This window comes from Heliangelus exortis, chromosome 9, assembly GCF_036169615.1.
Source record: "Heliangelus exortis chromosome 9, bHelExo1.hap1, whole genome shotgun sequence".
In the NCBI taxonomy this organism is placed as follows: Eukaryota; Metazoa; Chordata; class Aves; order Apodiformes; family Trochilidae; genus Heliangelus; species Heliangelus exortis.
In genome coordinates this window covers 11,109,285-11,129,109 of record NC_092430.1, presented here as the reverse complement: position 1 = coordinate 11,129,109, position 19,825 = coordinate 11,109,285, and the positions used below count along the sequence as shown (strand labels likewise).

General features: G+C 37.9%; 1 protein-coding gene across 9 annotated transcripts in view; it reads left to right on the top strand.

The window, feature by feature from the left end:
- Nucleotides 1–19,825, top strand: part of TRIP12 (thyroid hormone receptor interactor 12) — a 71,703-nt gene that overhangs the window by 32,676 nt on the left and 19,202 nt on the right. For 7 of the 9 annotated variants that reach the window (XM_071752103.1, XM_071752102.1, XM_071752099.1 and 4 more), the window contains 21 exons: nucleotides 334–1,133; nucleotides 7,045–7,150; nucleotides 8,163–8,299; nucleotides 9,220–9,303; nucleotides 10,699–10,794; nucleotides 11,821–11,969; nucleotides 12,305–12,340; nucleotides 12,426–12,521; nucleotides 12,933–13,025; nucleotides 13,158–13,319; nucleotides 13,729–13,797; nucleotides 13,903–14,068; nucleotides 14,769–14,886; nucleotides 15,024–15,180; nucleotides 15,469–15,622; nucleotides 16,127–16,355; nucleotides 17,061–17,179; nucleotides 17,772–17,979; nucleotides 18,712–18,812; nucleotides 18,937–19,111; nucleotides 19,491–19,632. In XM_071752103.1, coding sequence (XP_071608204.1) covers nucleotides 334–1,133; nucleotides 7,045–7,150; nucleotides 8,163–8,299; nucleotides 9,220–9,303; nucleotides 10,699–10,794; nucleotides 11,821–11,969; nucleotides 12,305–12,340; nucleotides 12,426–12,521; nucleotides 12,933–13,025; nucleotides 13,158–13,319; nucleotides 13,729–13,797; nucleotides 13,903–14,068; nucleotides 14,769–14,886; nucleotides 15,024–15,180; nucleotides 15,469–15,622; nucleotides 16,127–16,355; nucleotides 17,061–17,179; nucleotides 17,772–17,979; nucleotides 18,712–18,812; nucleotides 18,937–19,111; nucleotides 19,491–19,632 — 3,397 coding nt within the window. The remainder of the gene's footprint in view (nucleotides 1–333; nucleotides 1,134–7,044; nucleotides 7,151–8,162; nucleotides 8,300–9,219; nucleotides 9,304–10,698; nucleotides 10,795–11,820; nucleotides 11,970–12,304; nucleotides 12,341–12,425; nucleotides 12,522–12,932; nucleotides 13,026–13,157; nucleotides 13,320–13,728; nucleotides 13,798–13,902; nucleotides 14,069–14,768; nucleotides 14,887–15,023; nucleotides 15,181–15,468; nucleotides 15,623–16,126; nucleotides 16,356–17,060; nucleotides 17,180–17,771; nucleotides 17,980–18,711; nucleotides 18,813–18,936; nucleotides 19,112–19,490; nucleotides 19,633–19,825) is intronic. The other 2 variants (XM_071752104.1, XM_071752101.1) reach the window with 1 other exon arrangement.

Sequence of the window (19,825 nt, the reverse complement as noted above, 5' to 3'; positions counted from 1 at the left end):
ACTTTTATTTTTTTCTTTTAAATCAGTTTTTCATATCTGTAAGGAAAAAACCCCAAACAACGAACAGTAAAATCTATCCAAATTTCTTCATATCTTTCTCCTACCAAAAAACCCACAAGGAAAGTGTACTGTGGTTTTTAGTTTTCATATTTGCAATATGACAGCTCATGTGCGTGTTTTTTTCTTGTTTCATTGTAAACTTAATAATCAGCAATGCTTCTTACCTGTAATTTAATTTATTATTAGAGAACACTGAAGTTTATTTTGCAGAACTGTTGCATCTGTGAGGTTTCTTGAGTTCAGTACTAATGCTTTTTCTGCTTACTTCTACAGAGGCTGTAGTTCATCTGCTGTTTTAATACCACAGCAAGAAGATCCAGAGGGAGTCAATACTTCAGAAAAGCAAAAAACGGGGCAAGTGCCTAAGAGAGACAATTGTCGAGGAGTTAAACGCAGTGCTAGCCCAGATTACAGGAGGACCAATTCTCCTAGCTCTGCTAAAAAACCCAAAGCACTTCAACACACTGAGACTTCCTTGGAAACTAATAAGCCACATACTAAATCTAAAAGAAGACATTTAGACCAAGAACAGCCGAAGCCTACACAATTGCCATCAACAAGCAAGGCTCACACCAGAAAGGGTGGAGCTGCTGGTAGCTCTCGAAGTCAGAAAAGGAAAAGGACAGAGAATCTGTCTTGTATAAAGAGTGGTTCAGCAGCTGAATCAACTGGCGCTGAAGAGAAGTCAGCAAAACTCTCCAAGCTGGCTTCAAAATCGGTGACCTCAGCCAAAGCTGGGTGTAGCACCATCACTGATTCTTCTTCTTCAGCTTCCACATCCTCTTCCTCTTCTGCTGTTGCCTCTGCTTCCTCTACTGTTCCTCAGGGTGCCAGAGTGAAACAGGGAAAGGACCAGAATAAGGCTAGACGTTCCCGTTCTGCATCCAGCCCCAGTCCAAGAAGGAGTAGCAGGGACAAAGAACCAAGTAAAACAGGTGGCTCTTCAAAGTTTGACTGGGCTGCTCGATTCAGCCCAAAAGTCAGTCTCCCTAAAACAAAACTGTCTCTACCAGGCTCTTCCAAGTCAGAGACATCAAAACCTGGACCTTCAGGACTACAAGCTAAGCTAGCAAGTAAGTTTTTCTTTTGTGGAAGAGTAAACATATAGATTTTAAAACCAAGTGCTCAATTATTTTCAGGCTTCTTGGAGTCTTATTAGAGAAGCGAACTTTTAGTTTGTTCTGCTGAGCTTTTAAGTAAAGCTGTGACTGATGCCATTTATAGCAAAAGCAAATTATTTAATTGTAAGTCAGCCTTCTGCAAGTTTAAGTTACTTTTTGGTCTTGCAAATCAATCTTAAAATATATGCAGAATAGTTGGATGCTGTGATATATGTGTGTAGCAAGTGTTAAAAAATCTCTATTATATTCCTCCTGTCCAATTTTTTTCCTTGTTTTCTTTAGCTTTCTGTCCCAAAGTGTGAATGACATTCTGGAAAACAAGTAGATCTGTGGTTTCTTGTTGCAGTTTCTTTTTTTTGGTTTTTCCTAGACTTGCTTACTGTTCTGTACCCAAACATGATCAAAAGTAGCCTGTCCCAACTGGGACATGTCTGTAGCTAATACTAATGCAGGAGCAACTGGATGTCTTCCTATATAATCAAAATGGATTTAATTGTCCTAGCAGGATTGTTCTGGATAACCTTGATGATTGGAGTATTGGTCTGGAATGACTTGACCCAATTGAGAAAGAAGGGCATTAGGGAAGGGGAGAGGAGAAAGCTTAAAATTGAGAAGGGGAAGAGTAGGACAGAACATAGTAAGGGGGGGTTGTGGTGTTGAGTAGCTTGAAAAACCTCACTGAGAATATGAGCCTGAACTGTGTCCTCAAAGGCTATGCTGAGGAAGCCAGCTTGAATCACCTTTGCTGTTCATGACCTAAAAGTCATCTTTTGCAAAAAGATAAACTTAAGTTGAACTAAGACGTGTGTCACAAAACCAGGTCAGTGTGGACTGTAGGTAGGTCTATGTATATATAAAAAGCTACTAGCAACGGGCACAAAGGATGGCAAGAGACATTTCTAGACTAAGTACAAGTTACTTTCATTAGATGATGGCTCAGTTTGAGGGAGAGAATAAGTAAGGTACTAGGAATTCTAAAATGTCTAATGTTTTCTGTTGATTACAGCAAGACTAAATGCAATGGTTATTATATTGATTGGAGTAAGTAACTATGCTGACTAGTCTACTACTAGTTACTACACTAGTAGTGACTAGTGTATTACTAGTTACTACTGTCAGGAGTAAGGCCTCAACCTAGAAAAGAAATGTTAAACTGTTAATTTCAAATACTTCCAGCCTTTTAAGTAGTGTATCAGAGCTCTTCGACAGCAGACTGAAAGGATCTTGATGTCAGTAGTAACTATGGCATTATTATAGTTTATCCCCTTTTGAAAAAAAGAGAAAATAACTTCTCTGTCACACAGTTCCACTAACTCTAATATTAAACAACGAATTTGAAATATTTTAGCAAAATACACATTCTGGATAATGCTGATAAATGTCAATTAAAAAAAGTCAAGAAAATATTAAAATAAACCTTTAGGGTAGACTTGTAAGGAGGAATGGGTTAGTTCAAATTTACTTTCTGTAGCAAGCAAGTGCACTTATAGGAGAAGGGGGCAGAAGTATATGGTTTCTCACACTGATATTAGAACTCCAAAAGCTTTCTAAAGCAGTAAGGCAAATATAGTGATCTAGATCAAATTATTGAGTTGTATATACCTCTGGAAATAAATCCTTAAAAGTCAAAGTAATCCTGTGTAGGAAGTGAAAGCTAAAGCTCTGTAGACTTGTATATGAATATAATGTGAAAAATATATTCGAAGAAGTTTCCAGGGCTTGTAGAACTAGTGGAGATAAAAACAAACATGCAGACAGAACTGCAAACAGCTGCTAAAACTTCAGGAAAAATGATGGGTGGAGTGGTTGTAAGGAAAGTAGGATAGGTGAGATTATTCTGGGTGACACAGTTGTGTCTATGTAGGTGTAATTCTGTTTGCTTCTGGATATTGCAGTTCAGGAAGTACAAGAAGAATTATTATTAGTTGTGATCTTTTGAAGGAAAAACTGGAGGAGCTGAGCTGGATTACGCAGCTGAAGAGAAGAATAAGGAGGGATGTAGTTACCATCTTCGCAGAAGCTTTTCCTATGTTGGAGAATACTCTGAGGTTTTTTTTTGTCCAGTCCTTACTGGATAATTAAGAGCTGTTAAATGCAGCCATAGGGACTTTTGAAGTCTTCTGCTACAGAGCAGTCTATGTAGCTGAGCAGTGACTTCACTGAATAACAGCTATAGAATTTGTTGGGACAACAAAAACAGGCTAGACTAAGAAGTTTTTCAACTCTCTTTTTGTAGCTAAATATTTCTTACTGGAGGGTTGGAGGGAGAAGCAGGTTTCTTGTTCAATTAAACTAGAAATACTTCAGTATTTTCGCATCCCTTTCAAGCCCTATATTTTGTAGGGGCTTTTTAAATTTTTGCAAATTTGGTTCATCTCACTGGTTATGTAACAATATGAAACCAAGCTTAATTAGGTCTCCATTGTTAGAAAAATCTCTGCTGGCCTTTGTGTAATGTCTTGTGGCCCTTTAGTAGGAAGAAGCTGGCAATGGTGGCTGGGATGTCGCTGAGAGAAGAGTAACTCAGAGTAGCTTCCCTGACTGAGAAGCCTCTACCTAACACTTCAGATTTGAGGGGTGAAGAGGTTATTGGGATGCACTGAACAGCCCCATGGAGTGTGAATGGTGTTTAATTTCTGGCTTCAAGGGATGTGGCAGAGATGAGAGAAAAAGGAGCTGAAATTAGTTTATTTGGAATTTTTGGTGCCATTGCTGTCTGCATGATGATTGCTAGTGCTGGACAGTTGAGGACTTGTGATGGAGGGAATAAGTTGATTAGCTTGGATATATACTTGGTTTAATTGCAAAGATGGGCTGTGTGGGACTGTAATCAAGAGCTGTGGGGATGTTTGGGTTGGTTCTGAGGGAGTGGAATAGTGAAGTACGGGAATGTCAAGGAGGTTGTCTTGCTTCCCCTGTCACAGTTATTTTTACTCTGTCTTTATTGTGTGAGGAGAACAGCCCAACACAGAAGCTATGCTGAAGTCTACAAACTTTCAGTTCTAATAAGTAAATCTCTACTGATTATCTTTCTGAAATGCAAATAAAGGTCTTTCCAGGTTATGGGCTGTGGAAGTTTGTCTAATTTTGCTTTATCTTCAGTAATACTTGAATGAATGCAGTACAGCTGCATTTAGAACTGGTGCAACAAAAAATGCCCTGAAAAGAAAAAAATAAAGCTGACCAGTAACACATTTAAATTACAGGATATTAAGATTTTTTTTGTTTGATTTCTGTTAGGCTGTGCTGTTTCAGGCTTAGCCTGTTTGGATCCATTTTCCTTCAGTCATTAACATGAGTGGCACGCAAATAGGATGATGTCAGAGCATAAGTATCTAATTGCAACCTGCATCTCTATTTTAATATTGAAGGTTACATCTGAAGCTTTTGCTGTCGCTTAAATATGAACTGCTTTAACACGATTTTCTTTTGATTTATTCAAAGTTCAGCTGCGTTCGTAACTTTCACCTGATCTTTGAATACATCTCATTGTATAGCTCTGTGCATTACAGAAATAGTGCTGAATAAGTAACTTCTGGAGGTGAACATCAAGCCCGTTGCCCTGAAAGTCCTTGGTTTCTGTCTGTGGCAGTGTGACTGGTGGTTTCCTTCATCAGGAAGTCACAGTACCTCTCTAATCCCATCTCTCTGAATGGTGGCTGTGCAGTGTTTACCAGTGAGGGCTTTTGGGGCTGTTAGCCTCCTGCAGCTGTGGCTAATTCTCAGTCAAGAGGCCACACTGGCAGTGTGTAAATGGGGAGATCAAATTTTGATGACAGTAACAGTGAAAGGAAAGTTCAGTCCTATGCTGAAGAAATAGGATGTCCTGTACTGGGAGCACTCAAAAGATGGCAAAAGATGTGGGTCATAAGATTTGACTTGGGAGTTTTTCTAAAACAGTGAACTTTAAGGGCAGAGAGTGGCATTGAACAGCTGGAAGGAAACAAGCTCTGAGAAGTCTGTCGCTTCCTTTTTAGCCTTTGAAATTAATAGAGGCAGGTAAAGGCTCATGTGCCCTGGTAGATACATCAGAGGTAGAGAAATAAAGACTTGGGAAAGAGAAACATGCAAAAAGATCTGACAAGTAGAACATGCTTCCTGAGAAGCAGGAGGAAATGAGCTCAACTCTTCCGGGTGCTTGGGCTGTGATGTATTCTGCAGCTCATCCACCAAGCAGTAACTGGGTAACTCCCTGTACTCTTTAAAACACTCTTACAGAGGTAATTTAGTTTAAAGAGATAGGTCAGCTATTTTAACACCTCTTACAGAAAAGGACAACACATTTCACAGCTTCATTGCCCTGCTGCTTCGTGGTGTCTTCACTTATCTGGCCATTGGTATGCAAGTTCAGCTCACCAAACTGGCAAAACACTAAGAGAATGAGACAATGTCAGGTGTGCATTTCGTGCATTTTGGGCTTGGCTTGGGGACAGCAAGACATCAGTGAGTGTATCATGCCATTAACAGTAACGTGTTGAACTCTGCTGTTTTGTGTAAGCTTTACCCTTAGCAGAAATACTGCTTATACAAGTTAAGTCAATCTTATTTAGCTTATGGTGGATGTGTGGTGTCTCACTGATAACCTATTACTAAGCTGATATGAAGTTGCTCAATAGTTAGGGCTGACTACTTGAAAATGAGTATCCACAGATCTGAAGTAGAAAGTGGTTTGCTGAGTTGCTGACATAAAGAAATACAATGTATTGTATAGTTTTCTGGTGAATTCCACTGTTTTTGTGGAATTTTTCCCCCACTGTTTTTCTCTTGTTTCTTTATTTTGTAACACTTTTCTTTGTCTTACTGGATGTGAGCAGGGTTGGAATTACCAAGTATTTCTTTTGTAGCAACTTCAACTGAATTTTTGTAATATGCATTGAAAGCATATGTAGTAAAAATGCCACTGCTTTTTTAATATTTGAGAAAGTCGCGTATTTTGTTCTGTATGTTCAGACCACCTGAAAATTCAAGTGGCTGGCCTGCTTCAGTTCAGTGCTAGGTTTCATCTGCATAGAACTTAACTGCCCACAGCACTGTTTCTGGATGAAATATAGTACAGTGTTTGAAAGGACAGACCAGGTCAGTAATAGCTTCTCGAATCCCTTTACTTTTCCCATTAAATATCCAGTCAGAAGCTGTCTAGTTATCACTTCATTCCTCAGCACTACAACTCGGCATTCCTCAAATGTTTCAGAACTAAGAAAGGAGATGGGAGCCTGTTTAGTAGGTACTGTGCTCAGAAACATTACACATTTAAATGTTTTTCATTTTTGCTTTATTGCCAGAAGAGGGAGCAGTGATCTAACTTTCTCATCTTTTATCTAGTCTAGTAATAGTATGTCTAAATTGAATGTTACAGAGTTCTCTTAATTATTGTAGAGCTGGGGGGACAGCTGGGGCAGTTGTTCTTAAGCCATACTGATGTGAATAAAACTGACTAAAAATTACAATTCATCTATTGATGAAGATTAAGTTTTATACTGCACAGATTTATTCAGAGGTGGGAGAAGACAGATGCAGCCACCATTGCCCTCTCTGCCAATTGAATTTCTTTTTCTCTCTTTATCTAAAGCTAAAGCATCTTCTGTTTTAAGTGTTTTTGAATGTCAACATGTGGAAATAAAAAACTTGTATCCCATAATGATGTTTAGCATGAGAGAGTGACAAGCTTTTCTATAACTGTAGTGTGTAGTTTAGGAAACAGTGTCTAGGTAACTGAGATTGTGGTATTACTTAAGATAATGAGTAAGAGGTGACTAAAAGCTCTTCTACGTGGAAGTTTCCTGTACACAGAAATTTCACTTCATTGTAGAACTGCTGCTTATTTAAAGACTGATTTACAACCAATTCTTACCATATCACATAGGTTTAAGAAAATCTACGAAGAAGCGCAGTGAATCACCACCTGCTGAGCTCCCCAGTTTGCGGCGGAGCACACGGCAAAAGACCACGGGCTCCTGTGCTAGCACCAGGTAAAGCTTAAGACAGTGAAATGTAATTGAGGTGTGTCGATGTTAATGTCATTTTCATGCATGAAAACTGGCCTTGTATGTCTTTTGCTTTGCTACTGTAGAAGTATCTGTAGCTTTTCATGCTTGCGAGGTTACTTTGTACACCAGTGTCATGGATAGCGCATAGATTTTGTCATCATCAGACCTTCTGCTAAGTCTCAGCTGTGGGGGTGGAGGGAAAGAAACATCCAAAGTCAATACTACAAATCTAACAAATCCTTTCCTTAGGGAGGTGTTGGTTAAAAAGACACTAGACACTGAGAGTGCTGTCAGTCATGCTTATTTAAAAAAAACAAACTTCAGGCTACCACACAGGAGTCTGTTTTAATAGATATGATACTGGTCTGACTCAGCTTGTCAGCAGCTGTACCTGAACAACACTACAAATATCTTCAGTTTTTATTATATCTTCTGATGCAGCGGAAAATTTATAATTTTAGTCAGCTGGTAGATTAAGTGGGAGGGGAGAGTGTGTCCTGGGATGCAAAAAATATTTGCGTATGTTCTGAAGCTGGACTTACGAAGCCATAACAAGCTTTTTATTTCCTTGCACCTAAACTACATTTAGTAGTTCCAGCACAAGTTCTTTCCCTTCTTCCATGCAATTTAAAAAAAAGCTTCTGAAGTCTGATTCTGTTGTCAAGTGTGCATTTGAATTTGACTGTTTACTTTGTAGACATCCATATTTGTAGTGGGGATGACAGTAGTGTTTAAAAAAAGCTAATTTAAAAAGGCTCGTGTCCTCAAACTTGTTCTGGCACTGAAAACCAAGTTGACTGTCAGAGTTCTTCATGATTTCAGTAGTTCAGAACTTCCGTCAGTGATGCTCTGTCATCAAACTTTTCAAATGTATGCATTATTTGTAACTAAAAGTCACTTTCATCATGCTCATTTTGACTGTTGTAGTAGACTGTCTTGTGCCAGGGGATATAATGTTAGGACATAGTCTGAAATTTTTCATTTTTGACTCTAGTCGGCGAGGCTCTGGCCTGGGCAAAAGAGGAGCAGCTGAAGCTCGCCGACAGGAGAAGATGGCTGATCCTGACAACAACCAGGATGGAGTTAACTCTTCAGCTGCACGTACAGATGAGGCTCCCCAAGGAGCTGCAGGTAAGAGAAAATTCCAACTGGAACATTCTTAGTACAGTAACTGATAAAAAGTTCTGGGGACAAATTATTATTTAAGCTGGTACAGTGGGTAAATAATTCTGGAAGGTTTTTTGAGTGACGTATCTTTGTCTGAATCTTACCTCTTGGATATCTGGTACATATTTCAGTTAGGCTTTTTTGTAGTCTCCAAACTGTGTCCAATGAAGTAGACTTAAGCTTTCAGACTTCTGCCTTTTTAAAAGAAGATAAAACTTCAGCTGATACTGCTTCAATTACTCTATGGCCAACTGAAGAGATGCCACACTTATCAGTATATACAAGACATGCGTTTATGTGTAAAAGCTCTTTTGTAACTACTCAAATATTCTACAAGATCTATGTTAAAATGGCAAGCATGTCTGTAGTGGAGAAATTTTAACCAAGTTAAAAATTCTTATTTGCACAGTCCTGTTAAATAGTACTTAATTTTATCATTTGGTCCTAATTGGTACTGAGTTCAAAGGAGCTTTCCAGAAACTACTGGATTGTAGAAAATATAAAATGATTGCTTCTTAAAACTAGATACATTGGTACCAAAAGTAAAAACTATTGGAAGCTAAGTGTAGCATAACACTTCATTAAGAAAAGCATATATTTACTAAGAATCCAGGTAAATCTACCTGTAAGGCAGTTTACTGATCAAGATGTATTTTTTAAAATTTTTATTTATTTTTTTTTTTTTTTCATTATCCTGTCTTGATACAACTTGTCTTCAGCTTTTGGTAAATATTAGAATTTTAGACTGGTCTTTTTAAAAGAACAATTGTACAGAAGTATGACGGTGGCAATGTTAAATGCAGAGCACTCTTTGTGCAACTGGTGCAGATTTTGTAGCTTTCAAGGCCCTTTAACTTGGATTAATCTGTATTTTATTTCTTTAGCTTCTAGTTCTGTTGCTGGGGCTGTAGGTATGACAACCTCTGGAGAAAGTGAGTCAGATGATTCTGAGATGGGAAGACTGCAAGGTATAAAAGTTGCTAGTAATTTGCCTTTTTTTCTTTTTTTCCTTGCAACTTATAAACAGACATACCTACCCCAATTCTGTATTTATTGTATGTAGTGGGAAGCCTGTATTTTGTTTCCCTGTCTGTGCATGTGTTGCTTTGCTTACTATAGTTGTGAAATATGGAGTTCCAAGCGTTAATTCACTAAAGATGCAAGAATTTGGAAAAAATGTCTGGAGGGGATGGCTTAGTGTCCTCACTTACTTATATGGTGTATAATACACCCCTATTCATGATTTTTCAGAAGGAAGTGGGGGGATATAATCTAGAACTCAGTCCTGTGAAGTGTGTAAGTTCAAATATGAAAATAAGACTTTGAAGGAATCTTCTCAGTTGACAGGCCAGGCTAGGCCTGCTGATACTTTCTGCCTGCTTCTGGTTAACATTTTATTTTGTGCTTGTCATTGATACCCATGTTGCTGTAAGCTTTGATCAAACCAAATCTAAGTGTTCTTAAAATGCTTGCTTTTGTGCTTGGGCTAAAGGATTCAAGTCTCAAGATCTGAGAGTATAGAGAGGTAGAATCTCAGTTTGCTTCTCCTGCAGCTTTTTTAATATTTTTGCCACTGGATAGCAGGGAGTTCTGAGATGATGATCTCCTTTCTGAATGACAGGTTTTGGTTAATCTGGCTATTTAATGTGGAAATGAGTGCTGTGTCACCACCAGTTAACCTGTTTATAGCCCTCAGTAAGCATAGGTATGCATTAGGGAAACTGAGCTAAATTGGTTTTTATTATTAGTCATTGTATTGATTAGCACTAGAAATGCCTGCTACAATAAAGATCAGAATGGCCTGCTTAATTTAGCTTGAGTAAAACTATTTGAAACCATGCAAAAGCAAAACAAAAACCCCCTATATCCAGCAGAGTCCTTCCATCTCTTGCTCAGAACAGTTTGGGGTTTGTTTGGTTTTGTTTGTTTTTTTTTTTTAGTGTAATTTTTTTCCAAATTAATGGTGCCAGAAAATACAAACTTTAAGCTGTTTTATGTAACTTGAGGTTTGACTTGAAATTACAGTCTGCTGTATCTACTGTTCTAAATCTACACTTGGTAGACCAGATTTCTTCTGTGAAATTCATAACTCTGGAAATTCAATGGGTGACTTCTTAGAGAGCCTTCATGCTCTTATGCATATAAAAATGAATTATTTATTTCCTAAAGGTCATCCTTCTGGTGTTTGTTTTTTTTTTTATTTTTGAAATCGAGGTAGATGCAGTCATCTAATTCTAACTCTTCTTTCTTAAAGTATCAAAATTCTGGTAGTCTTAAATTATAACCTCATGGAATATAACCTTTTTAAAAAAATATATATGTAGAAGCTTTGACAATGGCTGTTATCCTCTGTTTGCTTTTAGCTCTATTAGAGGCTAGGGGTCTTCCTCCTCACCTGTTTGGCCCTCTTGGTCCGCGGATGTCGCAGCTCTTCCACAGGACAATTGGAAGTGGAGCTAGTAAGCAAAGTTTGTCTAATTTGACTTAATTCTTTCCACTTCCAGAGTAGTAGATTTCAGCCACTAGTAAATTCTAATATTTGTGTTAGCTTTATAGTTTAATATAGTATTTTACATGTTGGAGACTTGTATGTCATGATAGTGCAAGATTGCTGGTCAATAATATTAATTTGCTTGCCTTCCTATAAGGAAGATAAAGTTTGCTCTAGCCATTTTTTTTTTTTTTTTTGGGAGGGGTATGTGGCATCTAAGTGTTCACTTCTAGGTGGGGAAGGGAGGGTTCTTGCCTTTTCACCCCTTCCTTATATTTTTCTTTTGCATGATGGGCTGCTTAACAAAATACCTCTCCAGTTGCCTTGGGTTTTTTGCTGGCTTTAAATAAGTGCTTAAACTAGCTTTAAAACTAGTAGTAGATGTCAGTTCTAAGGTGGGTTTTTTTGTTGTTTGTCTGTCTTTTTAAAATATAGTTTCAAAAGTATCTTAGGTTTCTAACAGAAATAAGTGCCTTCAGGCAGTGTGCCAGTGAGAACATGGTCCTTAGTCTTATGCCACCATGCCTGCAGTATGCAGTTGGATAAGATGCATACCTCCTAGTCCAAATCTGTTTGGCTTCCCAGGAGAGCCAAAGGCAGCCTGTTGTACTGACTGCCAAGAAGAGGATGGGGTTGCATGGATACTCCATATGCTTTATTATAAAAGGGTTGTGTTGAAAATTCCTTTGCTTCATAAAGGTGGAGTGGTGTGGGTTCTGGCATCTGCTGTTGGTTGGCGAGATGACTGTGGTGAGCAGTGTGGTGGACTCCCTGTGCTGACCAGTCTGCACTGGAAAGGCAGCCAAGAGTGAGACTTTGCCTCTCTTTCCTATCCCCCCCTCTTTATGACAGGGAAAGGAAGTGAAACTACAAATACAGAGGAAAAGAAACTATCTCTGGTCTTCCAGTCTGGCAGAAATACAGCATAACTGTTCCCTTGAACACTTAAGTCTTCTAACACCTTCTTTCCTAATATCTTTGCCTGGATATTTAGGTTCCAAAGCCCAACAGCTTTTACAAGGTCTCCAAGCCACTGATGAAAGTCAGCAACTACAGGCTGTGATTGAGATGTGCCAGCTGTTAGTCATGGGAAATGAAGAAACATTAGGAGGATTTCCAGTCAAGAGTGTTGTACCAGCCTTGGTAAAGATTAAATCTATTTCTATTGGAGAATGTAATAATTCAGTCAGTATCTTGCTTAAGTGAAATATTCTTAATTTCTACTAGATGTTCTTAATTGTACAAATGCATGTGTATCTATCTGTGTATCTTACTATTGGGTTTTGAGGGCATGTTTTACCAAATTAATAGTCCTATTAATTCTATAATATCTGAAGAAAAAGTAGTAGCTCTTCTGAAACTTTCCAAAATGAAAAATCCTGAGTTAGAAGCTATGGTTCTGATTTGTGCCATTTTTTTAGGTAGATCTCTAGATGATTTTACTAAGCTAATTATACTTTTGGTTTTTTTAAACACAGATAACGCTTCTGCAGATGGAGCACAACTTTGACATTGTAAGTTGTTTATAATGTTTAAGATTTTTTTTTAAATAGAAAAATGTATTATCTCAACCTAAAAAAAAATCTGTGTACTTAATAGATGAATCATGCATGTCGGGCCTTAACGTATATGATGGAAGCACTTCCCAGATCATCTGCTGTAGTGGTCGATGCAATTCCTGTCTTCTTGGAAAAGGTAAAATGAAATCAAAACAGTGTTAAACTATTCTCAAGGTATTTTATTTTTTGTTTTAACTTTAGGATATACCAGTAAGATCATGACTTCTTTTCATAGCTTATAAGATAATGCATAATGTGTAAGAAGCTTTTAAAAACAGGTTTATTCTGTGTTCACACCCTTACTGGAAAGCACCATGTGATTTCACCAAGAACTTTTTGGCTTGGTGTTGCAAGGATACTGTGTAATTACACAAACTAGTGACTTGGAATAGCTGATCTAGCCTTAAATTGTCTAGCTTGATTACAGTTAGCAGTGCAGCTGCATTAGCATATGTGTTTTAGTACAGGCTAATTATCTAAGTGTTAATGATTATTATTTTTACAAACTTCTAGAAATTAATCTACAAACTTTCTTGTTTTCTTGTAGCTGCAGGTTATTCAGTGCATTGATGTGGCAGAGCAGGCCCTTACAGCCCTGGAGATGTTATCACGCAGGCATAGTAAAGCCATTTTGCAGGCAGTAAGTAGAATTGAAAGCACTTTTCCCTCCACCAGTGCTACACCTTGGTGATCTGAGAAGATGAAATAAGAAAACAAGCTTCTGTGACATAAGCAGTACTGAGAACAAAAATGTTTTTCTATTTTATTATAGGGTGGGTTGGCAGACTGTTTGCTGTATCTGGAATTCTTCAGTATAAATGCACAGAGGAATGCCCTAGCTATTGCTGCCAACTGCTGCCAGAGTATAACACCTGATGAGTTTCACTTTGTGGCAGACTCTTTGCCACTGCTTACACAAAGGTTAACCCATCAGGTAAGAAACTATTATAAAGTGGAAAGTTTTTAATTTTGATCTCAAAGTAGTACAAAGTTTCCTCCAGATATCTAGTTCTTTACTTCCCCTTCTCTTGGCAATGTCATTATTCCCTTGAAGTTTCTGTACTGTCAAGTTGGGGTATTTTAATGTGCATAATGGACCTTTTGTTTTTTGTAAACATACTGTAAGGATAAGAATTCATGACACCCTTGTCAATTATGTAAAATGAGATCAATAAGGTACTTGAAATCACAGGGAGAATAATAGTGGATTTGTAATCCTTGTTTGTTGCCCATCAGCAAGAAGAAACCCAACAGCATTGCTGTTCAGATGAACTTTTTGAGTGTTTCAGTGAACTTTCAACTAGAGCTATATTTTAATTCAAACACAACTCTTTTTATAATAGGACAAAAAGTCTGTTGAAAGCACTTGTCTCTGTTTTGCACGGCTAGTGGATAACTTCCAGCATGAAGAGGTAAGGGTGTGTTTTTTGGGATGTGGATTTTTCCTTTTCCTTTGTCCCTCCCCTGGTTTCTCTAAGTCAGACTAATATTTTTCATTTTGCTGTTCCCTCCTAAAGAACTTGCTCCAGCAGGTTGCTTCTAAGGATTTGTTAACAAATATCCAGCAACTCCTGGTAGTGACACCTCCTATCCTGAGCTCAGGAATGTTCATCATGGTGGTGCGCATGTTTTCCTTAATGTGCTCCAATTGTCCGACACTTGCGGTCCAACTTATGAAGCAAAGTGAGTTCTTGCTCTTTCATATTCTGGGGCACCTGTTGAAGTTAATGCCTGTGGTAAATATGGAACTTTGTGCACTTGATTGAACAAATACTGTGTTCTTTTGTCTCATACTATGCTTCCCCTGGGATACAAAGTTTAGTTAAATCATACTGAAAATTTGTTTTACCTGTGGGGTTTTTCTGCCCTTTCCTGTCTTTAGCTGCTGTCACTGGAGTGCTCATCTAATTTCAAGTCTCTATTAGCTGCACAAGTTACTCTCATCTCTCAACAACCTGTTTACTTTTTTTTTTTTTTTTGTAATCTGGATGGGGTGGGAAATATGATTTAAGGGCCTTTTCTAGGGGAAAACATTAAGAAAAGTAACTGCTCTTTAGCCGTTTCTTGTGGTTTTTAATCTCAAATTTTGACCTCTGACCTCAACTACCCTGTATGTTCTGAGGGATAAAATTGTGTCCTATATAATGAGTGGTATTTCCCTCAAGAAGTGGCAGTCTCCCCAAGATGGGAAGAAAGCACAAAACTCAAAAAATCCACTAACACGAGATGAGAACAAACACATGTCTTAACCTGCTCAAAGAGGTGACTCTAGATGGGGTCTTTGTCTGTTTCTTTAGGGTAGTGACTAATGTTTCTGTGTAGTGTCTCACCCAAAATGGAGCCTGTGTTCTCATAAATGCAATCTCGTAAATAATTTTTATAGATATCGCAGAAACGCTTCACTTCCTCCTTTGTGGAGCCTCAAATGGGAGTTGTCAAGAACAAATTGACCTTGTTCCAAGAAGTCCTCAAGAACTTTATGAGCTTACTTCTCTTATCTGGTAAGTTATGCAGGCTTTGGTTTTTGGTCTGGTTGGTATGTTAATATTCATAGCTTCTGTAAAATGATTGAAGTTTTCAGCTTGGACAGATGTTATTGTATAATTCTAGTAAAATCCTGTTTTGTTATTCTTTACAGTGAACTTATGCCTTGCCTGCCAAAAGAAGGAATCTTTGCTGTTGATACTATGCTAAAGAAAGGAAATGCACAAAATACAGATGGTGCAATATGGCAATGGCGAGATGACAGGGGTCTCTGGCACCCCTATAACAGGATTGATAGTCGAATAATAGAGGTACTAATTACACATCTATGTATGGTGATGTTTTTTACCCATGTGTGGTTATTCAGGGAATTGAATGCTTTCTTTATGGTTTTGAAAATAACAGCCTCGTTCTTTGAGTTAGAACCACAAGTTTGCTCAGACTTTGTGCTGAAATACTCTGCTGAACTGCTTAATCACTCTTCTTACTGTATTTCTGTCTGTTACTGTTTCTCTTGCAGTGTTACACCTCTCATTAGCTTTTGTATAACTTCCTATTTGCTAGGGAGTTCTTAACTTTAAACTATTCCTTGTTTTTAGGCAGCTCATCAGGTTGGTGAGGATGAGATAAGCCTGTCTACACTTGGCCGTGTCTATACTATTGATTTTAATTCTATGCAGCAAATAAATGAGGATACTGGAACAGCACGTGCCATTCAGCGAAAACCAAACCCTTTAGCCAATACAAACACTAGTAAGTACAGCTTAGAAGACACCTGGTCTTTAGCTGGGTTATACAACTACATTCTGTGTAGGTAATATGTTTCTTGTGGTTTCTATGGAGTATCAAACTATGATTTATGTGAATGAAGACAGCATAACAACAAAATTCAAGCTGTTGACTGTGTTCTTTTAACATATAAACTCATTTCCTGGGAACTGTAAGTGCATTAAATTGGGGGTTCTTAGCTTGGGATTTTCTGAAATAGTTTTGTTCATGCAACTTTTGTTTAACAAAGCCTGTGTGACAACTTCTTACTATCCTAAGTAAATATATAAGAAAACCAAAGAAAAAGAAATTGACCTTTTGAAAGAGGAGGATTTGTACTTCTATTCTTGCCATCAGTTTGGTTTCTGGTTCTTAAATTATATTTTTCAATTCAAGAGCTAAACTAATTCAGCATTAAAAAAAGAAAGTGATCATCAGAGCCAAGTTGCAAAAAAGCTGAACAGTGAATTCTTAAACAATTTCTCACAGGTGGACATTCAGAATTGAAGAAGGATGATGCTCGAGCACAGCTAATGAAAGAGGACCCAGAACTGGCAAAATCCTTTATCAAAACATTGTTTGGTGTTCTTTATGAAGTGTATAGTTCTTCAGCTGGACCTGCTGTTAGACACAAGTGCCTTAGAGCAATTCTTAGGATAATTTATTTTGCTGATGCTGAACTTCTCAAGGATGTGCTGAAAAACCATGCTGTTTCAAGGTGGGTTTGTAAACCACTATGGATGGAAAGAATTTTGAGCTTACAACTCAGAAATGTGATTGCTTTTTTAAAAGTTTCTTCCAGGGGTAAATTACACTTAAGTTCTTGTGTGTTTATTTTCCAAAAGCTAAGGCTGTCAGCTCTTTAGGAATCTGTGTTTTAGCTTCTGCAGTAGGTGCCAATTCTAGGCATTCTTATTAGAAACATAGATTACTTAGATGACTGCGTGTAGTATCAGTGTCTAATATTACCTCTTACGGTTTTCCTAATTTCTAAAACATGCTTAAACTTTTCTGAGGGTAAGTTCACTTTTGAGGTAATACAGTGGGAATAATACAACTCTCATGGCGTTCAACTGCTAAGTTCTATTCATGAAACCTTTCATACATGGTTGGCCTTAAAGTTAGGGATCTAGATAGAAGATGCAGTTAGAAAATTAACTGTACTTTTTGAAGGCAGCACAAAGATCCACAACACCATGTTCTTTAAAGGGAGAAAACTCTTTTATGCCACATGTTAAATCTTGGTAAAAGTGATTAGATGGGAAGAATCTTTTTACAGGCCTTTTATTTATAGCTTTTACAAAAGCACAATGAAATTTGTTTGCTTTGAGTCTCCAGAACTATGTGTAGAAGATTATCTGGCTTGATATTTTTTTTTTAAATTGAAAAGTCAAACCTAATTCTGCAAAATTATCTGTTTTAGTCATATTGCTTCCATGTTATCAAGTCAAGACCTTAAGATAGTAGTTGGAGCCCTGCAGATGGCGGAGATTTTAATGCAGAAGTTACCTGACATTTTTAGTGTTTACTTCAGAAGAGAAGGTAAATCTTGCTTCCCCCCTTCACCTCCTTATTTAGGATTTTAAGTGTGTGTGTGTGTGTGTGTCTCAAATCCATATATTTTTTCCCTAGCCCTCCACCCCCTCGTGCCCCCCCCCAGGCTGTGGAAAGTTCATGTTGTTCTTGAATAATAACGGCAAATCCATGCAGGCTGTTGCCGTGTGACTGGGGAGGAGCTGACCAGGTCTCTGGAAGAGAGGCTTGTTTTTGCTGAATCTGAAGAGAGTTTCTGTAGGCTTCCTAGACACTAGGAAATTTAGGTTGAGGATTGCTTGTTGCAATTATGTAGGTAGTCTAACTGGAAAGAAGCCTGATGAGTCCTGGGCAGAAACTGTTATAATACATTGTGAATTTTTTGGTTTCTTTCAGCTGCTGTTTTTGGTTTTTTTTCAAGAAAGGGTTTAACTTCAAAAACTTGCTATTGATGGGTGGGCTGAGTCAATGCTACCTTAGTCAAATCAGAGGTGTTAATAACAGATTTAAACCTTTTCAAACACCTCTCTCTCTGCTCCCTCTCCCAAACACCCTCCCAACCAAACCAACCCACACAACAAGTATTTCTTCTTTTGAAAAGGGGTGATGCATCAAGTGAAAAACCTAGCAGAGTCTGAGGCTTTGCTAACCAGCCCACCGAAAGTATGCACTAATGGATCAGGAACACTGGGTACCACTACAACAATAAGTACTGGGACAGCCACTGCTGCCAGTAATGCAGCTGCTGATTTGGGCTCTCCTAGCTTACAACACAGCCGGGAGGATTCTTTGGATCTGAGCCCACAGGGGTAAGTGTACTATTTGTTGGGAGCAATCCGTGGGGTTTTGTTTGTGTTGGGTTTTTCGTTTGTTTGGATTTTAAATTTTTGGCTGACATGAGCTGTTACAGTATCATTTGTTTCCCTGTGGTGGTTTCCTCTAAGGACCTAAAATGGTGTTGAAGCTATCGGTGGGTAGGTGGTTTTTTTATTGTTTTTTTTTTCCAGTATATGAAATACTTTTTGGAAAAAAACCAACAACTGGTGATGTAATGATGGCTACAGTGTAATAATATGAAACAATGAAACAGTTCTCCATACTGTTTGAGGTGCAGGAACTGTAGTAGACTCATGTAACTCATGAGGACAGTGATTCTTTGAGTGCATTTGTAAATATGGTGCATGGTTCCTTTTTGCTGTAGTCTGAAGAAAAGAGAAATTATTCTTGAGTTATTTGTTGGAATTCAACCATTTTGAACACTTGAAGGACTCATAACTCTGGAGGAATAAATTATTTTAGTGTTACACAGTTTGTCTTAAATTTAGAGGTGAAAAAATTGTCTTAATGTGTATATGTAATTTACATATTAATAAGGAAACTCACCTTAAACCAGAATTGAAATATGTGAACTGGGAAAGTGTAGGGTTTGAGTAGGAACTTACTGAATTGTTGAAAAAGTGCTTTTTGGGCTTTAATAGGAGACGCAGGTCAAATACACAGTGGATGGGAATAATGTTACTTTATTTTTAAAATTTGGACAGACGACTGAGTGATGTTTTAAAGAGGAAAAGACTGCCAAAACGAGGGCCCAGGAGACCAAAATACTCTCCTCCAAGAGATGATGACAAAGTAGACAATCAAGGTAAATTATCCTTAGAATGTGATCCTGTATCTTTTTAGATTTAGAAGTAAGTTTATAGGCTGTCAAAAGTGCTACCTTAAAATAAATCTATGGAATCTTTTAATTTTGTGTTTGCTTCCTCCAGCTAAAAGCCCTACAACTACCCAATCTCCTAAATCTTCCTTCTTGGCAAGTTTAAATCCTAAAACATGGGGAAGATTAAGCACACAGTCTAACAGTAACAACATTGAACCAGCACGAACAGCAGGAGTAAGTGGTCTTGCAAGGGCTGCTTCCAAGGATACCATTTCTAATAACAGGTACATAAACACAAAAAGTAATTACTTCTAGTATGGTTTTTGACTTGGAGGCACAGTGACTTATCAGGAGCCATCAAGGGATTAAGTAGCATCTGTCAAAGGAGTATGAGCTTAACCACTGTTAAAATAACTAAAAGAAAAATGAAGAAATTAAAGTGAAGCAAGTAAACTCTTAGTGGTTTAAAGCAGCATGCTGAGGAAATGGTGCAAGAAGTTATCTGTAGAAAATAGACCTTTATTTCATTGGTGTAAGAAGCAAGGGTTTTTCTGTGACTGCTGTTTAATGTGGGGAAAACCATACTTGAGCTGTGTTTACTTTGAGTATTGTAGTGTGTATTTGCTAAGAGTGGCCAAATGTCTTTTGTGTGCTTCTTTGCAGAGAAAAAATTAAGGGCTGGATTAAGGAGCAAGCCCATAAGTTTGTCGAACGTTATTTTAGTTCTGAAAATATGGATGGAAGCAATCCTGCACTTAATGTATTACAGAGACTTTGCACTGCAACTGAACAACTCAACCTCCAGGTTAGAAACGGTTAGAGTGGAGGTGGGAATTTAGGAGTATTTAGGAGGAAGCTAGAGGAAAGCTTACCGTTTTAGACAGTATGACCAATACTTTAAGCATAGGTTTTGTTATCATAAATGATAGTGCTTCTTAACTTGGAACAGATTGCTTGGGATGTTTTCTGAGAATTATTTTCTAAGCTTGCACACATAT